Source organism: Telopea speciosissima, chromosome 9 (assembly GCF_018873765.1).
Source record: "Telopea speciosissima isolate NSW1024214 ecotype Mountain lineage chromosome 9, Tspe_v1, whole genome shotgun sequence".
NCBI lineage: Eukaryota > Viridiplantae > Streptophyta > Magnoliopsida > Proteales > Proteaceae > Telopea > Telopea speciosissima.
In genome coordinates this window covers 19,144,102-19,169,304 of record NC_057924.1, presented here as the reverse complement: position 1 = coordinate 19,169,304, position 25,203 = coordinate 19,144,102, and the positions used below count along the sequence as shown (strand labels likewise).

The 25,203-nt window shown below is 39.2% G+C and overlaps 1 protein-coding gene and 1 long non-coding RNA gene across 5 annotated transcripts in view; one reads left to right on the top strand and one right to left on the bottom strand.

The window, feature by feature from the left end:
- Positions 1–11,902, bottom strand: part of LOC122639908 — a 19,268-nt gene extending 7,366 nt beyond the window's left edge. Inside the window, exons 1-2 of the long non-coding RNA XR_006329596.1 lie at positions 11,830–11,902; positions 958–967 (exon numbers count right to left, since the gene is read on the bottom strand). This is a non-coding gene — a long non-coding RNA (uncharacterized LOC122639908). The remainder of the gene's footprint in view (positions 1–957; positions 968–11,829) is intronic.
- Positions 10,181–25,203, top strand: LOC122639907 (GDSL esterase/lipase 7-like). 4 transcript variants are annotated; one of them, XM_043832947.1, is made up of 5 exons: positions 10,181–10,447; positions 23,148–23,278; positions 23,792–24,040; positions 24,468–24,720; positions 24,991–25,203. In XM_043832947.1, exons 1-5 carry the CDS (start codon positions 10,207–10,209, stop codon positions 25,197–25,199), a joined length of 1,083 nt encoding a protein of 360 aa, XP_043688882.1. In that variant the 5' UTR covers positions 10,181–10,206; the 3' UTR covers positions 25,200–25,203. The 4 variants fall into 4 exon arrangements, with proteins under 4 accessions (XP_043688882.1, XP_043688879.1, XP_043688881.1 ...); XM_043832944.1 differs by lacking the exons at positions 23,148–23,278; positions 23,792–24,040 and adding exons at positions 10,558–10,688; positions 11,183–11,431; XM_043832946.1 differs by lacking the exons at positions 23,148–23,278; positions 23,792–24,040; positions 24,468–24,720 and adding exons at positions 10,558–10,688; positions 11,183–11,431; positions 11,743–11,995.

Genomic DNA, 25,203 nt, shown 5'->3' with positions numbered 1-25,203 from the left:
TTGTGGAGCACCTCTGCATTTCCCTGAGGTAAAACCACAAGTGTATTATCTATATATATTATATAGTCATGATGAATGCTTTTGGGTTCCTAGAATTAAAACTATGCTTCTAGCTCGGTAGTTCCTATTTGGAATAAAAAACTTTCAGTTGTAAGAGTCTTGCTTCTGGTTACCTAATTTCAATTGAAAAGAAAGTCCATGTTCTTATGATTGGTCCCATTTGGGAATCGGGAGAGATTCTTTCGAATTGTTGTACTACTTTGATACAAACAAGAACCAAACCAAAACTTTGAGTGCAGCAAGACCAAAGGAAAAAAAAAAGAAAAGAAAGAGCACAAATACAGATGAACATGAGCAATTTCTTAAAAAAACAATTGGAATTGATCGTGAAGAGTCATTGCTATACCCAAACTCCCATTCTCCCACAAGGACGACTCTAGCACAGGGTTTGACGAGACATTCAACCCCATAAGCAAAATCCAATTCTGTAAAATGGCCAAAAAATTTATGACATCTATGTTCTGCCCAGTTTTTTGAAATGCAAAAACTTCTTTCCAGTTGAAGATCAATCTTACTGGGTTGTTGAGGACTAGGAAAGGGCGTATAAGATTTCTTCTCTTTACCCTTAACTGTTTTTTCTCTTAACATTTTTTTTTTGGGTGGACTATATTATTTGGTTTTGGGAGGTATATTGTTGTGATTTAAGGAATAGGTGCTTCACATTTCTTTAATGCATAGTAGGACAAAAATGACAAAAAAATAGGGCCAAACAGGGTCAATCCGGCCTAGCCCAGCCTGATCAGGGTCAATCAGGGCGGGCCTGGGTTAGGCTGAGCCCAGCAAGGTTGAGCTTGGGTTGAGTTTTTTAGACCCTGAATCAGGGTCAGGGTGGGCCTGGGCTAAGCTAAAGGATTTCAGGGTTGGGCTAGGGTTTTAAAAAACCCGGCCCAACCCAACCCTGTTTCACCTCTAGGCACAACCCTCTCCTCTCTCACTCATCTCTCTTGCTGCCGGTGGCACAACAACAGCTGCTCAGAACTTTGATGCTACACCGCCACCTCAACTGGCTCAGGTCTTTGGGCAAAACCTCTATACTAGTCTAAATTCTCCTGTCTTCAAATCTCTCAGACTGGAGACCACGGGATTGAGCTGCTCTCCAGGGAGCCCAGCACGCCGAGGGCGTATCTAGCCGTTGGACTGTGCCGCACACATCCCTAGGCATGCACCGAGATGTGTATGGCACAGCCCAACCCTTGGATGCCCCCTGGGCACTCCCTAGGCGCTAAGCTCCCTAGAGAGGAGCCGGATCCAAAGACCATGCCCAGTTCGCCCAACAGCATCACATTCCACTGACACCCCACGAGAAAAAAAATTATAAAGGTTCATTGGGTTTTTTGGGAAGGTTAAAACACTGTTACATTCTTTCTTTGTTATTTCAAATGGAATAATTTTGATCCAAAATTAATGGTCTGTGAATAAAGAGATTTTGCACATTAGCTTGTTTCATGAACTTCTTGGTGCATATTTTTGACGAGTCCGGAATCCGGATCCTCTGCAGGTGCTGCTGGATGTGCACCTCACATGATACACCCTGCAGTACGGTAGAGGATTTTTATTAATTTTTTATTTTATCACTTAGCTTCATTTTGTCTGCCTTAAACGATTTCCCAAATTGACTTTTAAAAGAATGGAAGAAAGGATATAGATGACAGAAGAGGCTTGGAGTCAATTCTTGATTCTTTTTCTTCTTCTTCGTCATGTTTTCCCTCAGTCAAGAAAACCGTCTCTCATCTGAGTGTTAATAAGAATTGAGAGGAAGAGTTTGACACAGACATGGAGGGTTGGATGAGCTTATGATGGATTAGAATTGAGAGGAGGTGTTTTACACAGAAATGGAGGGTTGGAAAAGATTATGCCGGATTAGATTTAGACATTCAAAAAGAAGGGAGTGACAAAAAGATCTTGAAGAACATTATGCCGGATTAGATTTAGACATTCAAAAAGATGGAAAGAAAAAGTAATTCAAGAGCAATAGCAATCAACGCGACATGACACAGAAGCAGAATGAATATAACCAAAAAATAAAAACTGACCTTGCTATTTATTGCTTTTGTAGAGAGAGAGAGAGTATCTTGGGTTAGGTTAGGGTTGAGTGGGTGAATGATCAAAATTAAAATCTGACCATCCGATTAAAACATGTCAGATGTAGATTTCTTAAGGGGGTAATTGAGAGAAACTATGAGATGGGGAACTGGAGAGGATAAAAATCCGAGGACATGGTCAGTGAGGAGAGACCTAGTCTGTGGTAACAGTGAGTTGGTTATTATTCCCCCTCAAACTAATGGGACTCTCTCAGTCACAGTAAGCTTGTCCCGTAATTATTGAACCACGAACCGCCAATCCTTTGGTAAAGAGATTCGCAATCTCATCATGCGTGGATGTGTAGTGAATCTGTATGTCTTTGCAAGTGACACGATCGCAGATGAAATGGTAGTCCACCTCAATGTGTTTCGTTGAGTATGAAACATGGGGTTGGTAGCAATGGTAGTCCACCTCAATATGTTAGATAACCATTCTACAAGAGATGTACATATGAGAGGATAAGAGTAGGTGAGAAATGAGATAAGGGAGGACTCCGTCAATGAAGAGAAACCTAGTTCGTGCTAACAATGAGTAGGTTATTAGTGTCAAAACCAAACCAAAATCATTTACCGAACCATATAAACTAAAACCATGAAACCTTTTAATAAATTGTTTGGTTTTGCTTTCAAAATTGCGACTGTTTAGTTAAACGGTTTAAATTGAACCGGATCATTTAAACCGATGATAAACCTTTTAAAACCAATTAATAAATACATAGTAAGTTAAGTCATTTATGCTTTGAGCAAACAATAAACAATTATAACTTTATAATAATTCCCCTTATTGAAAACATATAAACATCTCTAACTATACAATTATTAAAAGAAAACATATAACATATAAACAATTCAATTCAATGTTAAATTTATATCCATTTCAATAAAAAATTAAGGGTAAAGCTGTTTGTTGCCAACCTGGTTACACTAATGACCAACCCGGTTACAACACATTATTGTAACCGGATTTATTTCCCCACGATATATCACTTACAAACTTTTTAAGATGGGTTAATTTTTGTAATGGGCGATGTTCTCTACTTGGGAGCAGACGGGGCGCAGGCTGCACCCAGACACATGGGGTGGGAGGGGTTGGCCATTTCATCCACCCCCACGGTAAGGGGTAGGGGCTCACGGACACTGACAACGGCGACCACCATCGTGCCATGGAATACCCTCATGGTATTGAAAGAGCCATTGCCGTGGCAGGATCGTTCGAGCATGGAGGAAAAGAGTACTTAGAAAAAACTACCAAAGGAGGGATTACTATTGTGACTACACCGGAAAGATGGAATCAGAAAGAAGAAAAGTGAAAAACAAAATTTAAGATGTTAATATGAAATTACCTTATATGCCCTTTAATTCAAATAAAAACACATTTTGTTTAGGGACAAAAAAGTCCGATAACAAATTCTGTTTATAACCCGCACCCAAAAATTAAAAGGGGAAGAGACACTTTGAATAAAAAATTACAAAAAACCTACTAAAACCGTTTTGATTTCTGTTTCTACCTGGATGTTGAACCGAACCGAAACCAGACCGTTTAATACCAGTACGAAGTATATGAAGGAAATGGTTTTTGTCTAACAGCTGATGTGGGATCCAATAAGTCATACTTTGATTAATCTCAAATTACTAATATCAATCTCCAGTCTTGACTCTTTTTTTTTTTTTGATGAAAATTGAAATTTATATAAAACTACCTAGTCAAAATAACTCGCTAATAATAGACATACTAGCAGCTTTAGCCAGATTACTCGCTAATAATAGGCAAAAAGGGTGAGGACTAGTTCTAAAAGTGACATTTTGGCCTAAAGATACAAAATAACTTCTTCAGTAAAGACCACGGCCACGGCTTAGTTGATGGATGTGGGAGGAGATCGGCTATCTCCTGAGAGGCACACCAAACTTCTTTAACCTGTAATCCCTTGTTCCTTGCTATCTTGAGCCCATATTTTATACTAAGTACTTCAGAGGCATATTCACAAATAGATTTAGTAAACCCGGCTACACAAAAGTTGAGGCTTCTGTAGATCAAGCTAATGCACGCCCATCCTGCATGGCTTACTTGAGGATTCTGATGTCCTACACAGATTAAGACAGGTTAAGTAATATAAGGGACGGAAAGAGATTGTAATGCCAACAGATCAGTGCTATCATTCTCTACTTCATGGGTTGTGGTTTGGGAGGGGAATTTTCAGAAGCTCCAACTAGCGGGTTGTTTGTCCTATAATCCAACTTGGATTGGGTTTTTCCCTTCCTATTACCGCCCTGTTTCGCATGGTCCAAATGAAGTAACACATAATAATGAATACCCTAAAGAATCAGTTTAAAGAGTTCTTATCTAGAGATCGATTAACCAAAGTAGTAATGCAGTAGTTTTCCAGGGAAGAACTTCTTAAACTTTCAGTTCTCAGTCCCAATGGTCCCGCAACGCATATTATTTTTGGTCCAATCACATAATAGGAACAGGTGCCAGTAAGATTCCACACCATGTCCATAAAAAACACGGGCTGTATCCATCTTGGTTCATTTTGATAGGACCACCTTGCTTGGGAGACCTCCATTTAACAGTCACCAGAAAAATATTTGGAATTTAGGGTGAATTTTTAAATTCCAAAAAAAATTTCCACTATGTGGATCTAATAGGATTACTAGCAAACACAATTGAATTTAGCGATTGAGCAGCTATTTTGTGCTAAATAATCCATTCTGGCAAGTGTGCACCATCACCTGTCTTCATCAGGAGTTAGTAATATTTTGTGAACATGAGAAGACACATGCAAAGGAATAGTAGCATTTATGAAATGTGTATTCCATCTAGAGTTTAGCGTAAAATCAGCAACTTTGGCATTTCGCAAATCCATATTTTGTATAGAGGGAAGGAGAGTACCTCTGTAAGAAGGGATCCAGGGATCGGTCCAGAAAAAAGTGGACCTCCCATTTCCAATTTTTCTTGGAGAGCAGGGATGACCTGGGTGATGCTATTCTAAGTCCACGATCCTCCCTTTTCTTTTTGATTTTGGGGAGGAAGATGGAAAATATTTAGCCTTTAAAAGTCTAGCCCATAACATGGAGGGTTCAGACAATAATCTCCACCCCAGTTTCATAAGGAGAGCCCTATTGCCTTCCTAAAGCCCGAGCCCCCTTGGTGCAGAGAAGTGCACAATTTATCCCAAGAGATTAAAGTGGCTTTTCTTTTGTTCTCCGTATTACCCATCCAGAAATTACGACAAATGGAATCAATTGACCGGCAGATTTTGTGGGGGAGCAGGAAACAATTCATTAGATAAGCTGGGGTTGAGGCCAGGACAGACTAGACTAAAAGCCTATGGCCAGCAAAGGACAAAAATTTTGTTTTCCAGGAGCACAGCTTATTTTTCATCCTCTCCACCGTTCTATTAAAAACACTAATTTTGGATCTTCCATGGAAGAGGTGCATTCCTAAATACAAAGCATTGTTATTCATTTCCTGGATGCCAACAAGGGAGCAAAGGGCCGATTTGTCCACCTCAGACACATTTCGACTGAAGTGGATACCACTCTTTGAGAGGTTAATTTTCTGGCCAGAAAGATTAGAGAAAAGGTCAAGAATTGCCTTGATAATAAGAAGATCCTCTGGAGAGGCCCGACAAAAAATAAACAAATCATCTGCAAATAGGAGGTGAGAGATTTCTGGTGCAGATTTGGCCACCTTGATTCCCTTAAATAAATTAAGGTCCCTATAAGTTAGAAAAAGCCTTGACAAGACTTCCATTGCAATGATGAAAAGATAAGGGCTCAGAGGGCAGCCTTGTCGGATTCCTCTGGACCCCCTAAAGAATTCAAACGGACTACCATCTAATTTAATAGAAAAGGAAGAAGTGGTCATGAGTATCGAAATTAAATTACTCCAATGTTCTCCGAACCCAAGGAATTTAAACAAGGAAGAGATAAGGTCCCACTCGATCCTGTCGTAAGCCTTGGACATGTCAATCTTTATAGCCACATATCCCGTCTTATCTCTCGTTTGTTTCATGTAGTAAAATATTTCTTGTGCCATAACAATATTGTCAGTGATTTGTCTTCTAGGAACAAAAGTAGCTTGAAAAGAGGATATGATTTTGTTTAAAAAACCTTTTAACCTGTTAGCCATCAGTTTGGATAAAATTTTATAGGATACATTGCACAGGCTAATAGGTCTGAAGTCTCCTACCTTATCCCTTGAATCGGATTTAGGGATCAGACAAATAAGGGTATGATTAGTGTTGGGGGGGTAGAAAGGAATTAAAAAATTGAGTGGAAAATGAAAGTAGGTTAGGCCTTACCAAATCCCACAATTTTTGATAAAAACATGCTTGAAACCTATCCATACCTGGTGCTTTATGGGGACCTAAAGAGAAAACCACTTTCCTGATTTCTCTAAGTGAAAGAGGATGACATAGAGATTCCAGATCCTCAGGAGTTGTGATATGTGGAAATAAACATTCTATGAATTCTGCATCCAAAGGATTAGAAGTAGTGAATACATCCTTAAGATGCTCAGTGAAGAGCTTGGCCATTTGTTTTGGGTCCTGCAATTTTTTTCCCACTCTCATCTCGAATATACTCAATTCTTCTTTTCCTTATGTTTGATTTTGCCATCAAATGGTAGTATCTAGTGTTGCGATCCCCGTCCTTGATATACATGTGTCTTAATTTTTGGAGCCAAAAAACTTCCTCAGCATCAAAGATCCACCTAAGATGATTATTAATTTTCCCCAATTCTTCATCATTTGGTGATTTGAAGTCCGAAAGTATTAAGGCCGAGTGGGTTAATTGGCCTTTGAGAGTGGCCACATGACCGAATACCTGCCGGTTCCAACATCTTAATTTATTTAAGAGGGTATTGAGTTTAACCACCAAGGATTCTCCTTGAACCTGGTTCCAGGTATTAGAACAAAAAACTGAGAATTTTGGATGATGGGTCCAAGCCTCTTGGAAGTGAAACACTTTTTTGTAGCTAGGCCTCAACCCAGTGGTGGAGAGAAGGATTGGATTATGGTTTGATCCAACCAGTGAAAGTTTGGAAATGGACGCTTGGGGAAAGCATTCATGCCAATCTGGGGAAGCCAGGGCCCTGTCAAGGCATTCCTTAATTAGTTTAAGGGGTTTCTGTTTGTTGGACCATGTGAATTTAGATCCAAGAAAGCCGATTTCTTCCAGAGCATGTGCGGCAATCAAATCTTTTAGTTTCCCAGTTGAAGGAGAAGGATGAAATGGATTCCCCCCCCCAGCTTCTCAGAAGGGTCGAGAATCTCATTGAAATCACCCATAATGCAAAACATGCAATCAACTGAGGAAATAAAACTTGAGACTTCCTCCCAACAGTGACTGCGGGCACTAGGTTGGGGTGGCCCATAGATACATATCAGCCAGAAATAAAATTCCCCCAAATATCTGATTTTTATTCCAATAAAATTGGTGGCAGTGATCGAATCGGAAATCAGGCCCTCATATTTTGTCAAGACCCGAAGTCCTCCATTTCCCCCCTACTCCCACAGCTGTTTAAAAAACTAATGGATTTGTAATCCGTCATAAGGAATTAAGCTTAATACTAGCATGATCCACACATTTGGTCTCGCAAAGAAATATAATATCAGGCTTGAATTTATTAATATGGAGAGAGAAACATTTACGAGTGAAGTTATTATTAAAACCTTTGACATTCCAAGAGAGAAATAACATTGTCATATAACAGTAAAGACAAACAGATAGACTAACAAATAAAATGGGGTACATCAAATATTAAAATTTCCTACAGGGATGAAAGGAACGGCGTAAAGAACAATTGTTCAGATTTAGAATACAAAAAGCAACTGTCAGCAAAATAACAAAGAACACCAAAAAGTAATCAAAGAAGTTTTGGTAAGTCGAGAAGGAAAATACCAGGTTAGAAGTGCGGACATGCCCCGCCATGCCAGGTACAAGTTTACTTGCGATGCCGTCATTGGAGGGAACACCAGATCCTTCAAAGTTGTTTCCATCTTCAAAAGAAGTTAATGAACTCTCTGACAAGTGAAAGGAAGGTGGGAAGCCGCGAGAGAGAATTCGAACAAAAATTTGAAAGAGGAAATTTTGGACTCGAATGAGGAAAGGGAGAAAGGTGGAAACAACTTTTTCTTTTTGGGATTCGGGTAGGTAGGCCAATCCCTCATCACCACCTCAGGTTCAGCCGAAGAACCGGTGCACGAAATGGGATTAGAGGTGAGTCCATAATAAGGGTTAAAATCCAGATGATTAGAATCCATAGGCATAGGGGGGGTCCACAGATTTCATCCCCACCGACCTTGGTGCATTCACCTGAGCCGTAAAAAGATCAGAAAAATCCAATCCAGGAGAATCATCCAACAAAACAGAGGAAATCAGAAAATCTTCAACAGGGGAAGCCGAAGGCAGCTTAAGCCCAGTAGATGAAACAACAATATTGTCTTCCACTTTACTCTCCCCCAAGTGATCACCTCCTGTTGCGGGTGAAAACCTCCGATGCCCGGTTCGTCCACGGATGAGCCTGCAAAAACCAAGCGATGAGCACAAGAGAGCCGGTGTGGCTCCGGCCTAGGACTCTCCGATGCTCAAGTCAGGTCTCCAATGCAACAGCGTAACTGCCTAGTAAAAGCCAGATGAGGAATGGTGCTCCATACTTGGGTATTTATAGAGTGAGGATGAGATGAGGCGGTTGGGAGAGTCCTAGTATGGTAGGAGTCTTTCTTTCAGAAGGTTCTCTTGCGTAGAGCGGAGTGGAGAGCTATTTTCGGGGTCGGGCTCTTATTAAGGTAAGAGTCCATGTAGAGTGTGATTCCGTGTTGCGCGGAGATCGTGGCTCGATCCTTATCCCGTGATTCTCGGGATGCGCTGACGTGGCCCGGAGATCCCCGGTGGGGTGCTATGGCAGCTTCAGCGGAGGAGGGCTCGGCCCATGGGGTCGGCAAGGGAGGTCGACCCGAGAGGTTGGTCTCGGCCGTAAGCTCGGCCAGGAGTCTATGGCTGACCTGTATGAGCTCGGCCTCAGCCACTGGCTAGCTTGCGCGAGTCTGGTTCTGTCAGGTGACTTATCGGAGATGGGGTCGGCCCGGTTTTCTGCTCGGCCTAACTCGGTCCTCGGACTGAGGTCGGGTCGGCCATGTGGCAGCCTCTGATAGGTGGGGTGTTTTATGCCTCATCACCTCCCCCAGCAGGATCAGAAATAAGAGTCAAGTTATTGTTTTGAACCGTTCCCAAATCCATTAGATCCCTCCCAGGGATGTCAACAGGAGTAGTTTCAAGGTTCATGATCACAGTCTCGGGCTCAATACAACTATTGGGATCAGAATCAGCAATAACCGAATTGGTACAGTCCAATTCCATCACAGATGACCCGGTTGGGGCCAAGAGATTGTTATCCATATCTTCCTTACTAAAGTCCAAAGGAGCCTACAGCCCCGTGAAATTAACACAGAGAGGTGGAGTGATTGCTTGCTCGAAAAAAACTGACAAGTAGGGTCTTACTGGGTGTTTCATTTCCAAGGTAAGACAGGCAGTTTAATTCATCATGGCAAATTCTCGTGCTCCAACCAAGTGATGCCCGAAACTCCAATAGGATCCCAAAGTCTTCCTTGGAAGGTTTGGGGAGGCCCAAAGAGAAACCAAACAAAAGGGGTTTATCCCCTAATGTAACATGCGTGGGGGCCGAGTGGGAGGCAAGAGAGCCAATAGTAGCAGACCCTGAACCTGTACCAAGCAAAGGAAGATAACAGAGAAGAAGAGTCAAATTATGTGGATCCAAGCCAAAGCTATGTTTCCTTATAGACTGACCACAAATCCGTAAAAGACACACCAGTCCAACTTTTTCTTTTAACAGCCGTGATCAGTAGGCTACTACTATGTCGAACAGAAATGTGAACACAGATGTTCCAGGCCTCTATTTTCTACGTTGAACTGTCAACACAAGTCATTAAACTCAATTGGATACTAATAATTCATTACAGAAATATAATCAATTAGAGTTTCTTTCCTTCTTCCTATAAAATTCATTTGGCAAGTCACTATGACAGAATAAATTCAAGAAAACATGGCTAACACCTTTCCCTTGTTCCTACGCTCACTTTGCTTATTTCCTCTGTTCTTCTTGGCAAACTGCTCAAGCCCCCTTGCCCCTGCCTTATACGTATTTGGAGATTCTCTTGTAGATAGTGGAAATAATAATTTCCTTAATACAACTGTAAAAGCAAATTACAAACCATATGGCATAGACTTTGCAGCTGGTCCAACAGGAAGATTCACTAATGGCAACACTTTTGCAGATTTTTTAGGTAAGTGCGGAAGTAAGGTTGGAATAGAAGTAGCTATAATGATTTTAAAGTAAAGTACTTTGCCTTCCTTTCACTATAGAATAAACTTTCTTTCCTTTGATTGCCTGCAGCTCAATATCTTGGGTTACCCTTTGTTCCTCCATACTTGGGTCTTTCAAAATCAGATAAGAGTAAAACAATTACTGGAATTAATTATGCATCAGGATCAGCTGGAATCCTCCAAGAATCAGGAAAAAGAAGAGTTAGTTCAATTCTTTATCTAAAATTTTAGAAAAATCTTTGAATGTTATTTACTGCAGTAAAGCTTAGAGATACGAAGAAATTTTAGAATTTATCTGTTAGGTGTGTCTTGAATTCTTGTACATGTTTCGACATTTTTTTGTGGCAACCCGAAAGAGATTTTTTTTTTTTTTGTTGTGGCGACCCGACTTGGAGGGGTATTTGTTTGTTTTATTGTCTTGTTGTGTAAGCAAGAGAGGAGTGATTTGGGCATTTTTTTATCATATTAGGGTTTTCTAGGGAGAGTTCTTGTTGCGAGTTTTGGGTGTTCTTGAGAGATCTCTATTGTATTTTCTTCCATCATGGTGAATCATCTTCAGCTTCGCCCGTGGATGTAGCACATCAAATTAATGTGTGAACCACGTTGAATCTCTGTGTCATTTTTGCTTAAATTTGTTTTGTTTCTTGATGTTTGCGTTAACAAAATCTTACCATACATATGGGTTTATCATGCAGGGAGTGAATTTACCGTTGAAGAAACAGATTGAGTTTTTCCAAGAGACTGTTAACCATTACTTGCCAAAGAACTTTAAAACCAAACATGAGCTTTCACAGTACTTATCCAAGTCTGTTTTTGTGGTAGAGATGGGCACCAATGACTATCTCGCAAACTATCTCCAACCTGCATATTACAATAGTAGTTACCTATACAACCCAGTGCAATTTTCCGGCATCCTCTTGAAAAAAATCAAACAAAATTTACAGGTACACTGACATAAAGGTTGTGTTTGGTATGTATTCTTGGACTAGATTCTTGATCTAGAAAGCATTCTGAAACAAGAAAATAAAGAAAAATATGATTTCTCAAACTAGATTCTTGATCTAGAACATATTCTGAAACGAGAAAATAAAGAAAAATATGGCTTCAGAATGCGTTTTAGACCCAGAATCTATACTAAGAATGCATACCAAACACAGCTAAAGTCATCATCAACCCTCGAAACTAATCTTAACTTCTTTGATCTGATCACATATATTGATCTCGATCACTTGTGACTAATACAATTAAACTGCAGGATCTTTATAATTTGGGAGCCAGGAAGTTTGTGGTATTCAATATCATTGCTGTTGGGTGTTTACCACCAGAATTATACGTCAAAAACCTTACAAGTGGATGTGCTGAGGATGTAAATCAAATAGTATCTCTCTACAATGAAGGTCTTCCTGATATGTTACAAGAACTGAATGCGAGCCTCCAATGTTCAACTTTTGTTCTAGGAGACCTTTATGGATTCATCTATGACTTGAGCCAAAACCCTTATAAATATGGTCAGATATTGCCAACAAAGTTAACTTGAAATGCATGACTTCCTATGCTTGATATATTGATCTCTTAGTATTCTATAACTAACTAGAAATCTACTATTGCAGGGTTCAGAGATAGAGGCCCATGTTGTGTTATAGACTATTCAGCTTATTCATGCCAAAAAGATGTCACACCTTGCCTAAATAGGACTTCAAATATCTACTGGGATGGACATCCATCACAACAGACAAGCTTGTTGCTAGCGATTGGTTGCTTCTTTGGTACTACCCAGTGTACTCCACTAAACATTCTGCAGCTCACGCAGAAACAATAAAGCACTACTTGGATATATGTATGTAACGTTTAATTTTGATTCTAATATTAACTCAAAATATGAGTCATATTGTCACACCCCGCTCCGTACAACCTAGGAGATGTGACTAAGATGCTTACCATCATCCTACTCAGCCTGTCGGGATCTCTGATACAGTATCTTTAATGTCACAATCCATACTCAAACAGTAGTAATCAGAGCAGTGGAATATAATATATAAATAATTTAGGTAACCAGAAATCTAAAATGATAGTTATTATAACTGTGTTTTATTCTTGTTGTCCAGAACATACCAAAACATATTAAATATATCATTTGTACAATATCCAATATCGCCAAACTAATCAAAAAGAGAATGGGGATGTTGAGTCCTCAATCACTGCTCATTGTAAGCACAACCATCGCAGGCACAACCCAAATCATGTTCCATAGCATATGTGCTCCACCAATCCATTTCACCAACATCAGCATAGGATGAGGCATCCACACTTGTCAACACAACATCATCTGCATCAACAACTAAAAGGAGCACACACGTAGTGTGATGTAGTGTGAGTTTCACTAAGCTCAATGAAAGATGGAGGCATGCAAGTATACACAAACAATATATGATATAATTAAGTCTTTGATAAGATGCTATTGCAACACATCAGGATGTATCCCTAGTCCTTGAAAGGTCATCCAACACATAACCCCCTATTGATTAGGGGTTGGTTATCCTAATCATGTATCATTCTTTTTTTGTTTTTGGTAACATAACCATGTATCATTCTACATGTACAATATGAGTCACATGTATACATTTTGGAAATTCCTTCCTCCCTTTCTTTTTGTAGTTTCTTTGCAATAAATTGATATTCATTTTAAAAAAAATGGACAAATCCATATAAATTTATACATTTTCTAAGATCAAGGTTGAGCAGAGTGGAATGCTTCAATCTATACGATTTTTTTTGGGACGGAATTATAGGATTAGACAAAATCAGCTTTATTCTTACAACACTATCCAGTCTATCCCCTCATTGTTTAAGTTAACAAAAATACACTGCTTGGGTTTGGGTTTATAAAACTACCCACAACGGGGTTGGTTTCTCGACTAAAGGCTTTTTTGATAGTTTTATCCATGGTTCTAAGTATCGGTATCGTATTGCCCCATACCAGTTTTGCTAGTTACTAATACCAATACCGTGCTGATATCGTATCGATAGCACGGTACGGACAAGGGGTAAAATGGTCAAAAAACTCATTTTTAAGGAGATTCAGGGGAAATTTTGTTCGATATAGGCCGATACCGTAGCGGTATCATATCGGTTTTGCAGGTTATTGATATCTATTCCGATACCGTGCACTAAAACCATAGTTTTACCCCCACCTCCTTGACCATATGCTCTTCTTCTTCATCTTCAGCAAACCATCCCAATCGGAAAAGGATTCTGTCCAGTCGTGGCGGGAGCTGGAGCATCCAAACCAGCTAAAAGATAGTAAAAACAGGGGTGGGGTGGTCATTTCACTGGTGGGTCCCACCTGGGCCCCACATGTGAAATGACCAACCCCCTTTGTTTTTGGGGTGGTTTTCGAGTGCTGGACCGTTCAGCTCCCGCCATGCCCCTACGCCCACACGCCCCAACCCCCTGTAGCACCCCACCAGCACCGCACTTCCCCTTCCCCCTTCTTCTTCTTCCTACAATCCCTCTTGCCCCTGTAATCCCGCCCAATGGTTCTGTGCAAGCCCGCCCTGCAACTCAACGTATCATCCAGACCTGCAGCTCAATAAAATCTGTGATTCTATCTTTTTTTTCATTTTTATAGCTGATAGACATTAGGCGATTAAACCGGTAATGGCATTAAAACCCGAAATTGAAAAACAAATTTTGGATCAGAATTCAGAAAGGAAACCAATTCACTGTCTGATCTTGTCCCAGAGAGAGAGTGTTAGAAAGATCAGTGGTGGTTAAGGGAATGAGATCAGCTAACGAAAATGATGAGAGTGGGGAAGATGATAACTTTGTTCCTCAAAAGCTCCAAAGCGTACTATAACAGTAACCTATAAGTAGAAGCTTTTATGTAAAATCAGGGGTCCCTGAGACTCTTTGGGGGGATGATTACCAAGCAATCAACCCTTCCATAGAGGAGGAAAGTTGAACTGCGAACAAAAAACTTTTAAGAAAAGTGAGGAGAAAGCGAGAGAGCAAATCACTCACTTTGCCTATTTTGTGTCTTAGGGGGGGGGAGAGAGAGAGAGAGAGAGATCCACAACTGCCGCTTCTGGATCTGGGGTGGGGTAGCAGGGGCGATTGTAGGGCCAGGGCTGAAGATGGCTCCAGATAGGATTGCAAATCCGGAACGATGACGGTGTAGACACCACATTTTGACACCTTGGAAGTATGTCTTGGCAAATGGTTAAGGACGTAACTCGTGTGGTGACTGAATGGCAAGAATTACCAAATTACCCCTACCCCACTTTTTGTAACCAAACTGTCCCAAATAGAGCCTAAACCCTTAACATAGCCGTATTTAACCATTTTAAGTTCACATTTGAAGTTTCACCCAAATCCAACACCTTTCATGAAAATGACCGTTTTGCCCCTGGCACGGTTCTCGGTATCTGGACCACCCGATTTAGTCCAAAATACTTTGGATGACCTCATTTGGTCATATTAAGTTTTCACGTAAAGTTTCAGCCAAATCGGGTAACTTTTGTGAAAATGATCATTTTGCCCCTGGTATGGTTCTTGGTACCCGAGCCACCCGATGTGACCTGAAATCATTTGGATAACTTTATTTGGTCATATTGTGCTTACACGTAAAATTTCATGTAATTTTGGTATCATTTGGACCTTGATCGGTGTGAAACACCATTTATGTGCTTTCCTCGATATCCGTTCCATTTTTAGGTAAAATCCGACCATATCTGTCACACGGATAAAAAGTACGGGTTGAGACCTTCGCGGAAATATGTGGCACGTCAAAATCGGCCACACGGATTGGAAGATATCAATATTTGAATGTGGGCCCTTAAAATGGAATCTTTAAGAAAGAGAGAAAAATAAAATAAAAAGTTGATCGACCTGAGTCAGACCGGATTGATCCGACCGGATCAACCCGGACTGACCCGACCCACCTGAACTGTCGGTAGGGGACAAAGCCCCACCATTTAGGCTAAGCCACACAATGCCCATCACCCATGCCCACTTGCCCAACAGGCCTAGGCACACGCAAGCCCAGGCTGCGCAGCAAGCCTGGCCACACGCAAGCCAGCCCATCACTCCTTATCCTAGCCATTAATGCACCAAGGGTCTTTGAGACCTTTCCTCGAACATTTTTTTCCTATAAATAGGAGGTGTTTTAGAGAGGTTAGGGACGGAGAAAAATTAGTGAAAAATTACCTTCACGTAGTCCTTGATCCCCTCTTTCCATCCATGGTTTTCTAAATCCATAGGTTATGCCCCATTACTGATATAAAATTCCGTAAATACCCCTTCTTCACCACTCTTGCCATTCGGAGCAACCACACTTGGAGCGGCTTTTGGAGGTTTCCGGCGATACTTACGGTCAAAAAAAGGTTTCTCAAGCTGACCCCTGGCACTTCCACGCTTCAAGGGTATTTTTCCATATTTTTTACTTATTTCTAAGTATTTGTTTTGATTTTCTTTACAACAAAGGTTGTTTTTTAGTTATAAAACTGTTAAAAATAATTCAAGAGTGATTAAAATATGAAATTTTCAGTGATGATGCTTGTCACTATTTTTGACATTCATTAATTTTCTCAAGTTCCAAATCATTTTTTTTGTGATATTTTTGCCCCTGTAAAGGATTTCGGATTATGTAAAATCTGAAAATGTGGGTGGGTATTTGGACAAAAGTGTTATGACCATGTTAAAGATCATGTTTTGATTAGTGGGAATGGGCTCTGGTTTGATCCAATTCGGATCTGTGATGGGGATTTTGTATTTTTCTTTGTTTTCCCTTCTTTTTTAGCATTTCAAAAAATATTAAAAATAAGATAAATGCATAAGAATTCACAAAAAAATTATGGAATGCATATTTCATCATGCTTGATTTTATGGAATCATTATCCACTGACATGTATGTTTGATAGTTTTTATACATTTCCCACCTCATTTAGGGGTATAAATGTCATTTTTCTAATTATAATGAAAAATTCTGGAAAAATAGGAAAAAATGTTTTTATGCATGACATGCTGTTTTAGAATGGTTTAGGATGTTTTCATATGCATACGTGACCATCATGCTTGATAGATATGCATACAAAGTCATTTGCACCCTCCAGGGGCATTTTGGTAATTTACCAAACATGGGCCTAGGCTATCATTCTGGAAATATCATTTGGTGTGTTCAGTCATTTTAGGATGTTTAACATCACTTTCGATGCCTACACTGATTCTAAGTGTCTTTTGACACTTTTGCCATTTTGCCCTTAGGGGCATTTTGGTCATTTTGTGACCAAACCTTGCTTAGGACCCCGGAAAGGCTCCTGTTACTTTTGCCGCATGTTTTAACATTTAATAAACATGTTTTAAGCATAAGTCAGCATTTTCATGAATTATCATGCATTTTCTACATGTTTGCCATAACAGGGGTATTTTGGTAATTTTTACCACCCCACATTTCCTTGCCATTTCATGTGCTCTTAATGATCCAAATGCATGATGATTAAGGTTATTTAATCATGTTCTGCTTATTTACAGCATTTAAATATGATTTCATGCCTTTGTACATATTTTGGCCCTTTAGTGGCATTTTCATAATTTTGGCTATTTTGGCTATTTTGGCCTATGAGCTGTTTTGCTTATCAATGATTGTCCTTTTCCATAATATAATTAAACTTGGTTTTCTTTTTTACAGTCAACCATGTTTTTGACCATAGAGTTAGGCTTTTTAATTTAGGTAAAATCCATTAATTAGCTTAATTAGGATGCATAATGTACATAATCACCAAACTTAGGAATAGTAATTAGGATTAAAACATTAATCTTAATTAGCCTAATTAGGTTCATAAATTTCAATTAAGTTAATAAAAAAATCTTCAAAAAAAAAATTAGTTTAATTAGGTGCATAATATGTATAACACAACAGTACACAACAGAGTTTGGTCTAGGAAGACCGGCCGTCGGCCGGGCGGTTGCTGGGTGCCTAACACCTTTCCAGTCCGTAACTTGACACTTACCCAGAGATCTGGGGCAGACCATCCATTGAGTCATTGGAGTTAAATTAGCGCCCCTTCTGCGGAGGGGCACCATTCATGGGTCCTAGATCCTAAATCTAGGTGGCGACTCCCATTTTCCCATTTTCCTTCTTTCCCCGGGGTGCATGCCAGCGACCCTCTGTCCGCTGCACCTACAGACGATGATAGATGATGAGATAAAAAACAGAGAGCAGCTAGGGTCGGGTTCGGTAGGGAAGGCACAGAAGCAGCGCTCAACTTTGTCGATGGAGTGCTGATCAGCAGAAGGGTCTCGACTCTTGACTACGGCATATACCTTGGTGTTCACATACTTTCCCATGCCACCCATAATACTGAGATGCCACACTGAGACAGTAGTTTGATGCACCCCGAAGAAACTCAAGTTATAAGATAGGTGGGGTTGGGATGGACGATTGCAAGGGCAGGGTTAAAGATGGGTTGTAGGTTTTGACTATAGAATGAAGATGGGTTATAGGGTGCGGCAGGGTTGCAGCATGGCCGGAGGGATAGGGTCATCGGATCTACCAGCGGACAAACGAGCAGAGGTGGGGTTGGCTGGGGTGGGGGTTGCAGGGAAGTTAAGGATAAGGCTAAGGGTAAAATATCAAATAAACCATGTTGTCACACCCCAACCCCCACCCTACGGTTTTGGTATGACTAGGATACTTACCAACATCCTAAACTACCGCCAGGATCTCGATGCAGTGGCTCGAATCATAGTCAACTCAATACAACTCATATGTACATCTGCGTGCGGGAAGAAATACATTTACAATAAAAGTAAATGTAGATACAAAAGTGCAAAAGTGTTTAAATTAATAAAAGAATTCAAAAGTCTAAGTAATAGACAATTAATATATTACATCTTTTCTAAACGAAGAACAATGGTAATATTACAGAGTTTATACCATGCAAATGAGGAAACTTAAAAGGAACAAAAGAAATAAGTGTCTCAATTCAAGTGCCCCATTGGCACAATAATCAACATCATAGACCGAAGTTACCGATTGCACGTCAGCAACACCGAGTAAAACATATCCGAAAGAAAGAGCCACAGAGATTTCCATCAAAACATCACCTGCAACGCATCTGAAAAGGTTACGTAAAGAGGGGTAAGCTACACTGAGCCCAGTGAAGGGATGGGGAACACACAAACAATAATACATAGTCCATGATGCATGAATGAGTTAGCAATATTAGCCACCTAGCAAGCATATCTAAGTCACTAGGTTCTTGCTACTGTAACAACTCGAAAAACATCATGGATCATTTATCTTATCACCACGATGCAATCTCAATTGTTACAATGGGGCCCACGCTAGTCAAAACCACTCGCCACCCAGAGGCAAACCCCGATAACCAATGTTCATTCCTGACTTGGCCTCACACCTCCTCAGACACACAAGGAGCCTGAGTTACCCAACACCTAAACCCCTGTTGGTAAGGGTCGTAGTAAGGGGAACATAACCCTAACCGCATACTAAATAAACTATCGTGTCGAGAGGTATTCCGGGTGCATCAAAGTCCCATACCATCTAGTACCCGGGTACCAGTACGACATGACTCATGACAAGCCACATGATAGTACTAACCACATGATGCTTTATGATATTAACGTATCGAGAGGTATTCCGGGTGCATCAATGTCCCATACCATCTATCACCCGGGTACCAGCACGACAAGGCACATGACAGATCAATTATAAACATGACGAAGGCACTAATAAACCACATTCACAATGTATACATTCACAATTTTCATAAACATGGTTATAATAATGCAAGAATGAGTATGCATGAGAAATGACATACAAGCATAATATGATGCAAAACACTCTCCAAAATAAATCAAATCCACACCCACTCACCTATTAGTTCACGATTCGTTTACTAGGGTTCGTCGTCGATCAACGTATGATAAGCCTCACTGTAAGAGTAATGTTGCCTAAAGAAACGTGACAAAGCAAATTAGGTAATGTAGGAGGGGTCCCAAAGGGTCTCCAAAGGTTAAGTCTTAAGGAAGGATATATAACAAAGTCCAAGTGGACCCAGAGGTAGACTCAAGCCAGAATCCGCATATGAGTCCATCCCTTCTCTGTTTGCAGGTAGACCCAGAGATGGACTCAGACCAGAATCCATCTAAGAGCTCGATTCAGGTTTTTTGGGCAGTTTGCCCTAATTGGACCCAGGCACTGTGCCTAAGCAAAGAAGGAAAAGACTGTAGTGGATAATTTTGTAAACCTAAACTCAACGCTATACAATTTTGTAAACTAAAACATATAGTGAATAATTTTATAAAATTATGATCCAGGGGTTTCACTACTAGCTAGTCGGCTACTCCCTTGGGAGAATTGCTTCAGGAGCTTCATCGGTGGTTCAAGTCTCCTAAGCGGCACCAAGTCCACATTTACTTACTTTCTAAGAAGTGGAGCCCTATGGGTACCATATTTTCCTCTCTTTTTTTTCCTTTTTTTGTGGTGCTAAATTAATTAAGGAAGTATTTAAATGTGCTAGAGTTTATATGTATTAGTTTCTTCAATCCATCTAGTTCACCCTTTTACACCATTTAATATCTCAAAACTCAATTAGGAGAATTCCACTCGAACACATGTTTTGTTTGAATTAGATGCTAACATTTTGACAAAATGAGGCCATTTAGTACATTCAACATGCTGAATTCAAGAAGTGGACACAATACTAATCAGTGGTTGTTGAAACGTTTCTCCTGTCCAGCTATTCTATTGGGTAGACTTTCAATTGTAAATGTTATAGACAGAAATATCAATACAACACGATTTGGATTGATAAGGATACAATGATAAAGAAGGGGACCTCTTATTATATTGTATGCTTCTAGAGGAGCACGCATGCAAGAAGGGAGTTTGAGCTTGATGCAAATTGCTAAAATATCTTCTATTTTATATAATTATCAATCAAATAAAATATTATTCTATGTATCAATCCTTACATCTCCCACAACCAATGGGGTGACAGTTAATTTTGGTATATTAGGAGATATTATTATTGTCGAACCCAATGTCTACATTGCATTTGCGAGTAAAAAAGTAATTGAACAAACATTGACTAAGAGAGTACCTGATGGTTCACAAGCGGTTGAGTACGTATTTAATCTTTAAGGGCTTATTCGATCCAATCGTACCACGTAATCTTTTAAAAGACGTTCTAAGTGAGTTATTTCAATTCCACAGTTTCTTTCCCTTGAATCAAACTTCAATTCAATCAATCAAGTAGAGCATTAAGTTCAGTTATTTTTTTGTGGCGAACAATTATTTAGTTTATCGGAAAGTAGAGATATACTATCAGGAATATGAAGATTGTGCATGAAGATCTATCACGCATACTTAGAGGCAGGACATGTTCCAATCAAGGTTTTAGTAATAGGTATCGGTATCGTTAGCAGTATTGGTATCGATTCTCTGCCGATGCCGATCTAGATCGGTTCGCATTGGCCTAAATCAGGCTTTTCGTAATCGGTTTCGGTATGGGTCTCTGTCGATACTAATCTAGATTGGTCTATAACAGTCAGGTTTTCTATAAAAAAAATTTTAAAAAAAAAACTTTATTTTTACCTTTATCCGTACCGATCCACCAATATGGGATCGATCAAGAATCGGTATTGGTCCCCACCAATATCGATACAAATCGACCGATCCAATACCAATTCCTCAAACCATGGTTTGGATCGGACAAATTTACCATTATTTCCTTTGAAAAATTAAAAAATGTTCACATTTTTAACCTTATCCGTATCGATCCACCGATACAGGATCAGCCAAGAATCGATATTGATCTCCACTACTCCTCAAATCATGGTCTCCACAAATACCGATTCCTCAAACCATGGCTCTAATACTATGTTAGATATCCATATCAAAAAATCGACCTTAAGTGGATTACTAGTAAGTGTGTCTAAACGATTAGATAATCTTGTGTTTCAAGCTCATAATACTATTGACGTGTGAGTATAAATTTATACAAGAGGATGGACTTGTTTTACTCCTTGATCTAGCTATTTGGTCCTTTGAGGTGTTAGGTAACCATTCTACAAGAGACGTACACGTATGAGATGATAAGAATAGGTGAGAGATGAATCCTTTGATAAAGAGATCTGCAATCTGATCATGCGTGGATATGTAGTGAATCTCATGTCCTTACAAGTGACCCAATCGCAGATGAAATGATAATCCACATCAATGTATTTTGTCTGAACATGAAACACGGGATTGACTAATCCCGGCAATGATAGTCCACATCAATATGTTTGGTAACCATTCTACAAGAGGTGTACACCTTTTAGATGATAAGAATAGGTGAGAGATGCGATAAGGGAGGACTCAGTCAATGAGGAGAGACTAGTCTGTGATAATAGTGAGTTGGTTATTAGTGTCAAAACCTAACCGAAGTAGTTTATTGAAACCGAACCGAGCCATTTAAACTAAAGCCGTGAAACCTTTTAATAAATTGTTCAGTTTTGATTTACAATTGAGATTGTTTAATTAAACGGTTTAAATTGAATCGAACCATTTTAACCAATGATAAATCATTCAAAATCGATTACTAAAATACAGAGTATAGTCATTTATGATTAGAGTAAATAACCTTACAATTATAACCTTACAATTATAAATAAACATCTATAACCGTACAATTATTAAAAGAAAACATACAACAATTAACAAGTCAATTCAATGTTAAGTTTACATTCATTTCAATAAAAATCAAAATGAAAAAAAAAAACAGTTATCTTACAAAAAAACAACTACTAAACCCGTTTAAATCGAAACCGTTTATTGAACAGTTCAGATTTCGTTTTTAAAACCCCATAGGTAAACGGTTTGGTTTTCGTTTTTACCCCTAAGCATGTTGAACCGAACCGAAACAGACGGTTTAACACCCTGTACTAGTAATAGGAACGAAATGGGTTTCCTCTAACAGCTAATGTGGGATTCATTCAACAACTCACGTGGGAGAAAAAGATATGAGAAATACAAAATAAAAATCTCCAGTCTTGACTCTTGAAACCATTTTTTTTTTTGTATTTTATTGCTTTTTCAACACAAAGACATAAAACTCAATTGATTGCATGTTCATAAACAGATTTCAACTACCAGAGTTTGGCTAACGTGTGATTTCAGAAATTGGATACTAATAATTCATTACAGAAATATAATTAATCTGAGTCTCTCCTTATTCCTATAAAATCCATTTGGCAAGTTATCAATATGACACAATAATTCAAGAAAACATGGCTAACACCTTTCCTCTGTTTCTGCTCTCACTTTGCTTATTTCCTCAGTTCTTCTATGCAAAGTGTTCTACCCACCTTGCCCCTGCCTTATATGTATTTGGAGATTCTAATCTAGATAGTGGCAATAATGATTTCCTTAATACAACTGCAAAAGCAAATTACAAACCATATGGCATAGATTTTGCAGCTGGTCCAACAGGAAGATTCACTAATGGCAACACTTTTGCAGATTTTTTAGGTAAGTGGGAAAATAAGTTTGGAAATATGTTCTAGTTCATGCAGAGGAACAGAAGTAGCGATAATGATTTTAAACTTTTGTCTTCTTTTCACTATAGAATAAACTTTCTTTCCATTGATTGCTTGCAGCTCAATATCTTGGGTTACCCTTTGTTCCTCCATACTTGGGCCTTTCAAAGGCAGAAAAGAGTAAAACAATTACTGGAATGAATTATGCATCAGGATCAGCTGGAATCCTCCAAGAATCAGGAAAAACATATGTAAGTTCAATTCTTATGCTACTTCATTAGTATGGACTCTATCTAAAATTTGAGAAAATCTTTGAATGTTATTACTGCAATAAGGTTCGGCGGAGATATTTAGACTTTTCAGAAATTATCTGTTATGTGTGTCTTGAATTCTTGTACCCGTTTCGAAGTTTACCCCGTTTTGACATTTTTTTGTGGCAACCCGACTTGGAGGAGTATTTATTTGTGTTATTGTCTTGTTGTGTACGTAAGCAAGAGAGAAGTGATTTGGGTATTTTCATGTTAGGTTTTATGGGGAGAGTTCTTGTTGCGAGTTTTGGGTGTTTTTGAGATATCTCCATTGTATTTTCTTCCATCACATAGTGAATCATCTTCAGCTTCACCTGTGGATGTGGCAAATCAAATTAGTGTGTGAACCACATTAAATATCTGTGTCATCTTTGCTTAAATCTGTTTTGTTTCTTCATGTTTCTTGATTTTTGCGTTAATTTTATCTTACCATATCTATATGGGTTTATCATGCAGGGAACGAATTTACCATTGAAGGAACAGATTGAATTTTTCCAAAAGACTGTTGACCATTACTTGCCAAAGAACTTTGAAACCAATGATGAGCTTTCACAGTACTTGTCCAAGTCCATTTTTGGGGTAGAGATAGGCAACAATGACTATTTTGCAAACTATCTCCAACCTGCATATTACAATAGTAGTTACCTATACAACCCGATGCAATTTTCCGGTCTCCTCTTGAAAGAACTCAAACAACATTTACAGGTACACAGACATAACTCATTCTTGGACTAGATTCTTGATCTAGAAAGCATTCTAAAACATGAAAATAAAGAAAAATATGGTTTTCCATACTAGATTCTTGGTCTAGAACATATTCTGAAACGAGAAAATAAAGAAAGGCCAAAGGTTCTCTGTGCCGGTGGTGCAGGCTTCGCCCAGACACATGGGGTGGGTGAAATGACCACCCTGCCTCAAATGGCAAGCCCATGTGTCTGGCACAGGCTGCGTTGCGGCACAGAGAACATCTGCCCATAAAGAAAAATATAGCTTCAGAATGTAGTCCATAGAATCTATTCTAAGAATGCATACCAAACACAGCTAAAGTCATCAACCCTTGAAACTAATTTTTGAACTTCTTTTCTGGTCACATATATTAATCTCCATTGTGGCTAATACAATTAAATTGCAGGATCTTTATAATTTGGGAGCCAGGAAGTTTGTGGTATTCAATATCATGGCTCTTGGGTGTACACCAGCAGAATTATACATCAAAAACCTTACAAGTGGATGTGCTGAGGATGTAAATCAGATAGTATCCCTCTACAATGAAGGTCTTCCGGATATGTTACAAGAACTGAATGCAAGCCTCCAGTGTTCAACTTTTGTTCTAGGAGACATTTATGGATTCATTTATGACTTGAGTCAAAACCCTTATAAATATGGTCAGATATTGCCATTAAAATTAACTTGAAATGCATGTCTTCCTATGCTTGATGTATTGATCTGTTTTGGCTGTGTTGGGTATGCATTCTCGGAATGCATTCTAAGTTGATTTTGCATTCTCAAACGATAAAAACAACTATCTGAGAGTGCAAAATTGACATAGAATGCATTCCAAGAATGCATACCAAACGTTGCCTTAGTATTCTATAACTAACTAGAAATCTACTTGCCTTACTATTCTATAACTGACTAGAAATCTACTGTTGCAGGGTTCACAGATAGAGGCCCATGTTGTGTTATAGACTATTCAACTTATCTTTGCCAAGAAGATGTCACACCTTGTGTAAATAGGACTTCAAATATCTTCTGGGATACAGGACATCGATCACAACAAACAAACTTGTTGCTTGCGACCGATTGCTTTAGTGGTACTACCCAGTGTACTCCACTAAACATTCTGCAACTCATGCAAAAATAATAAG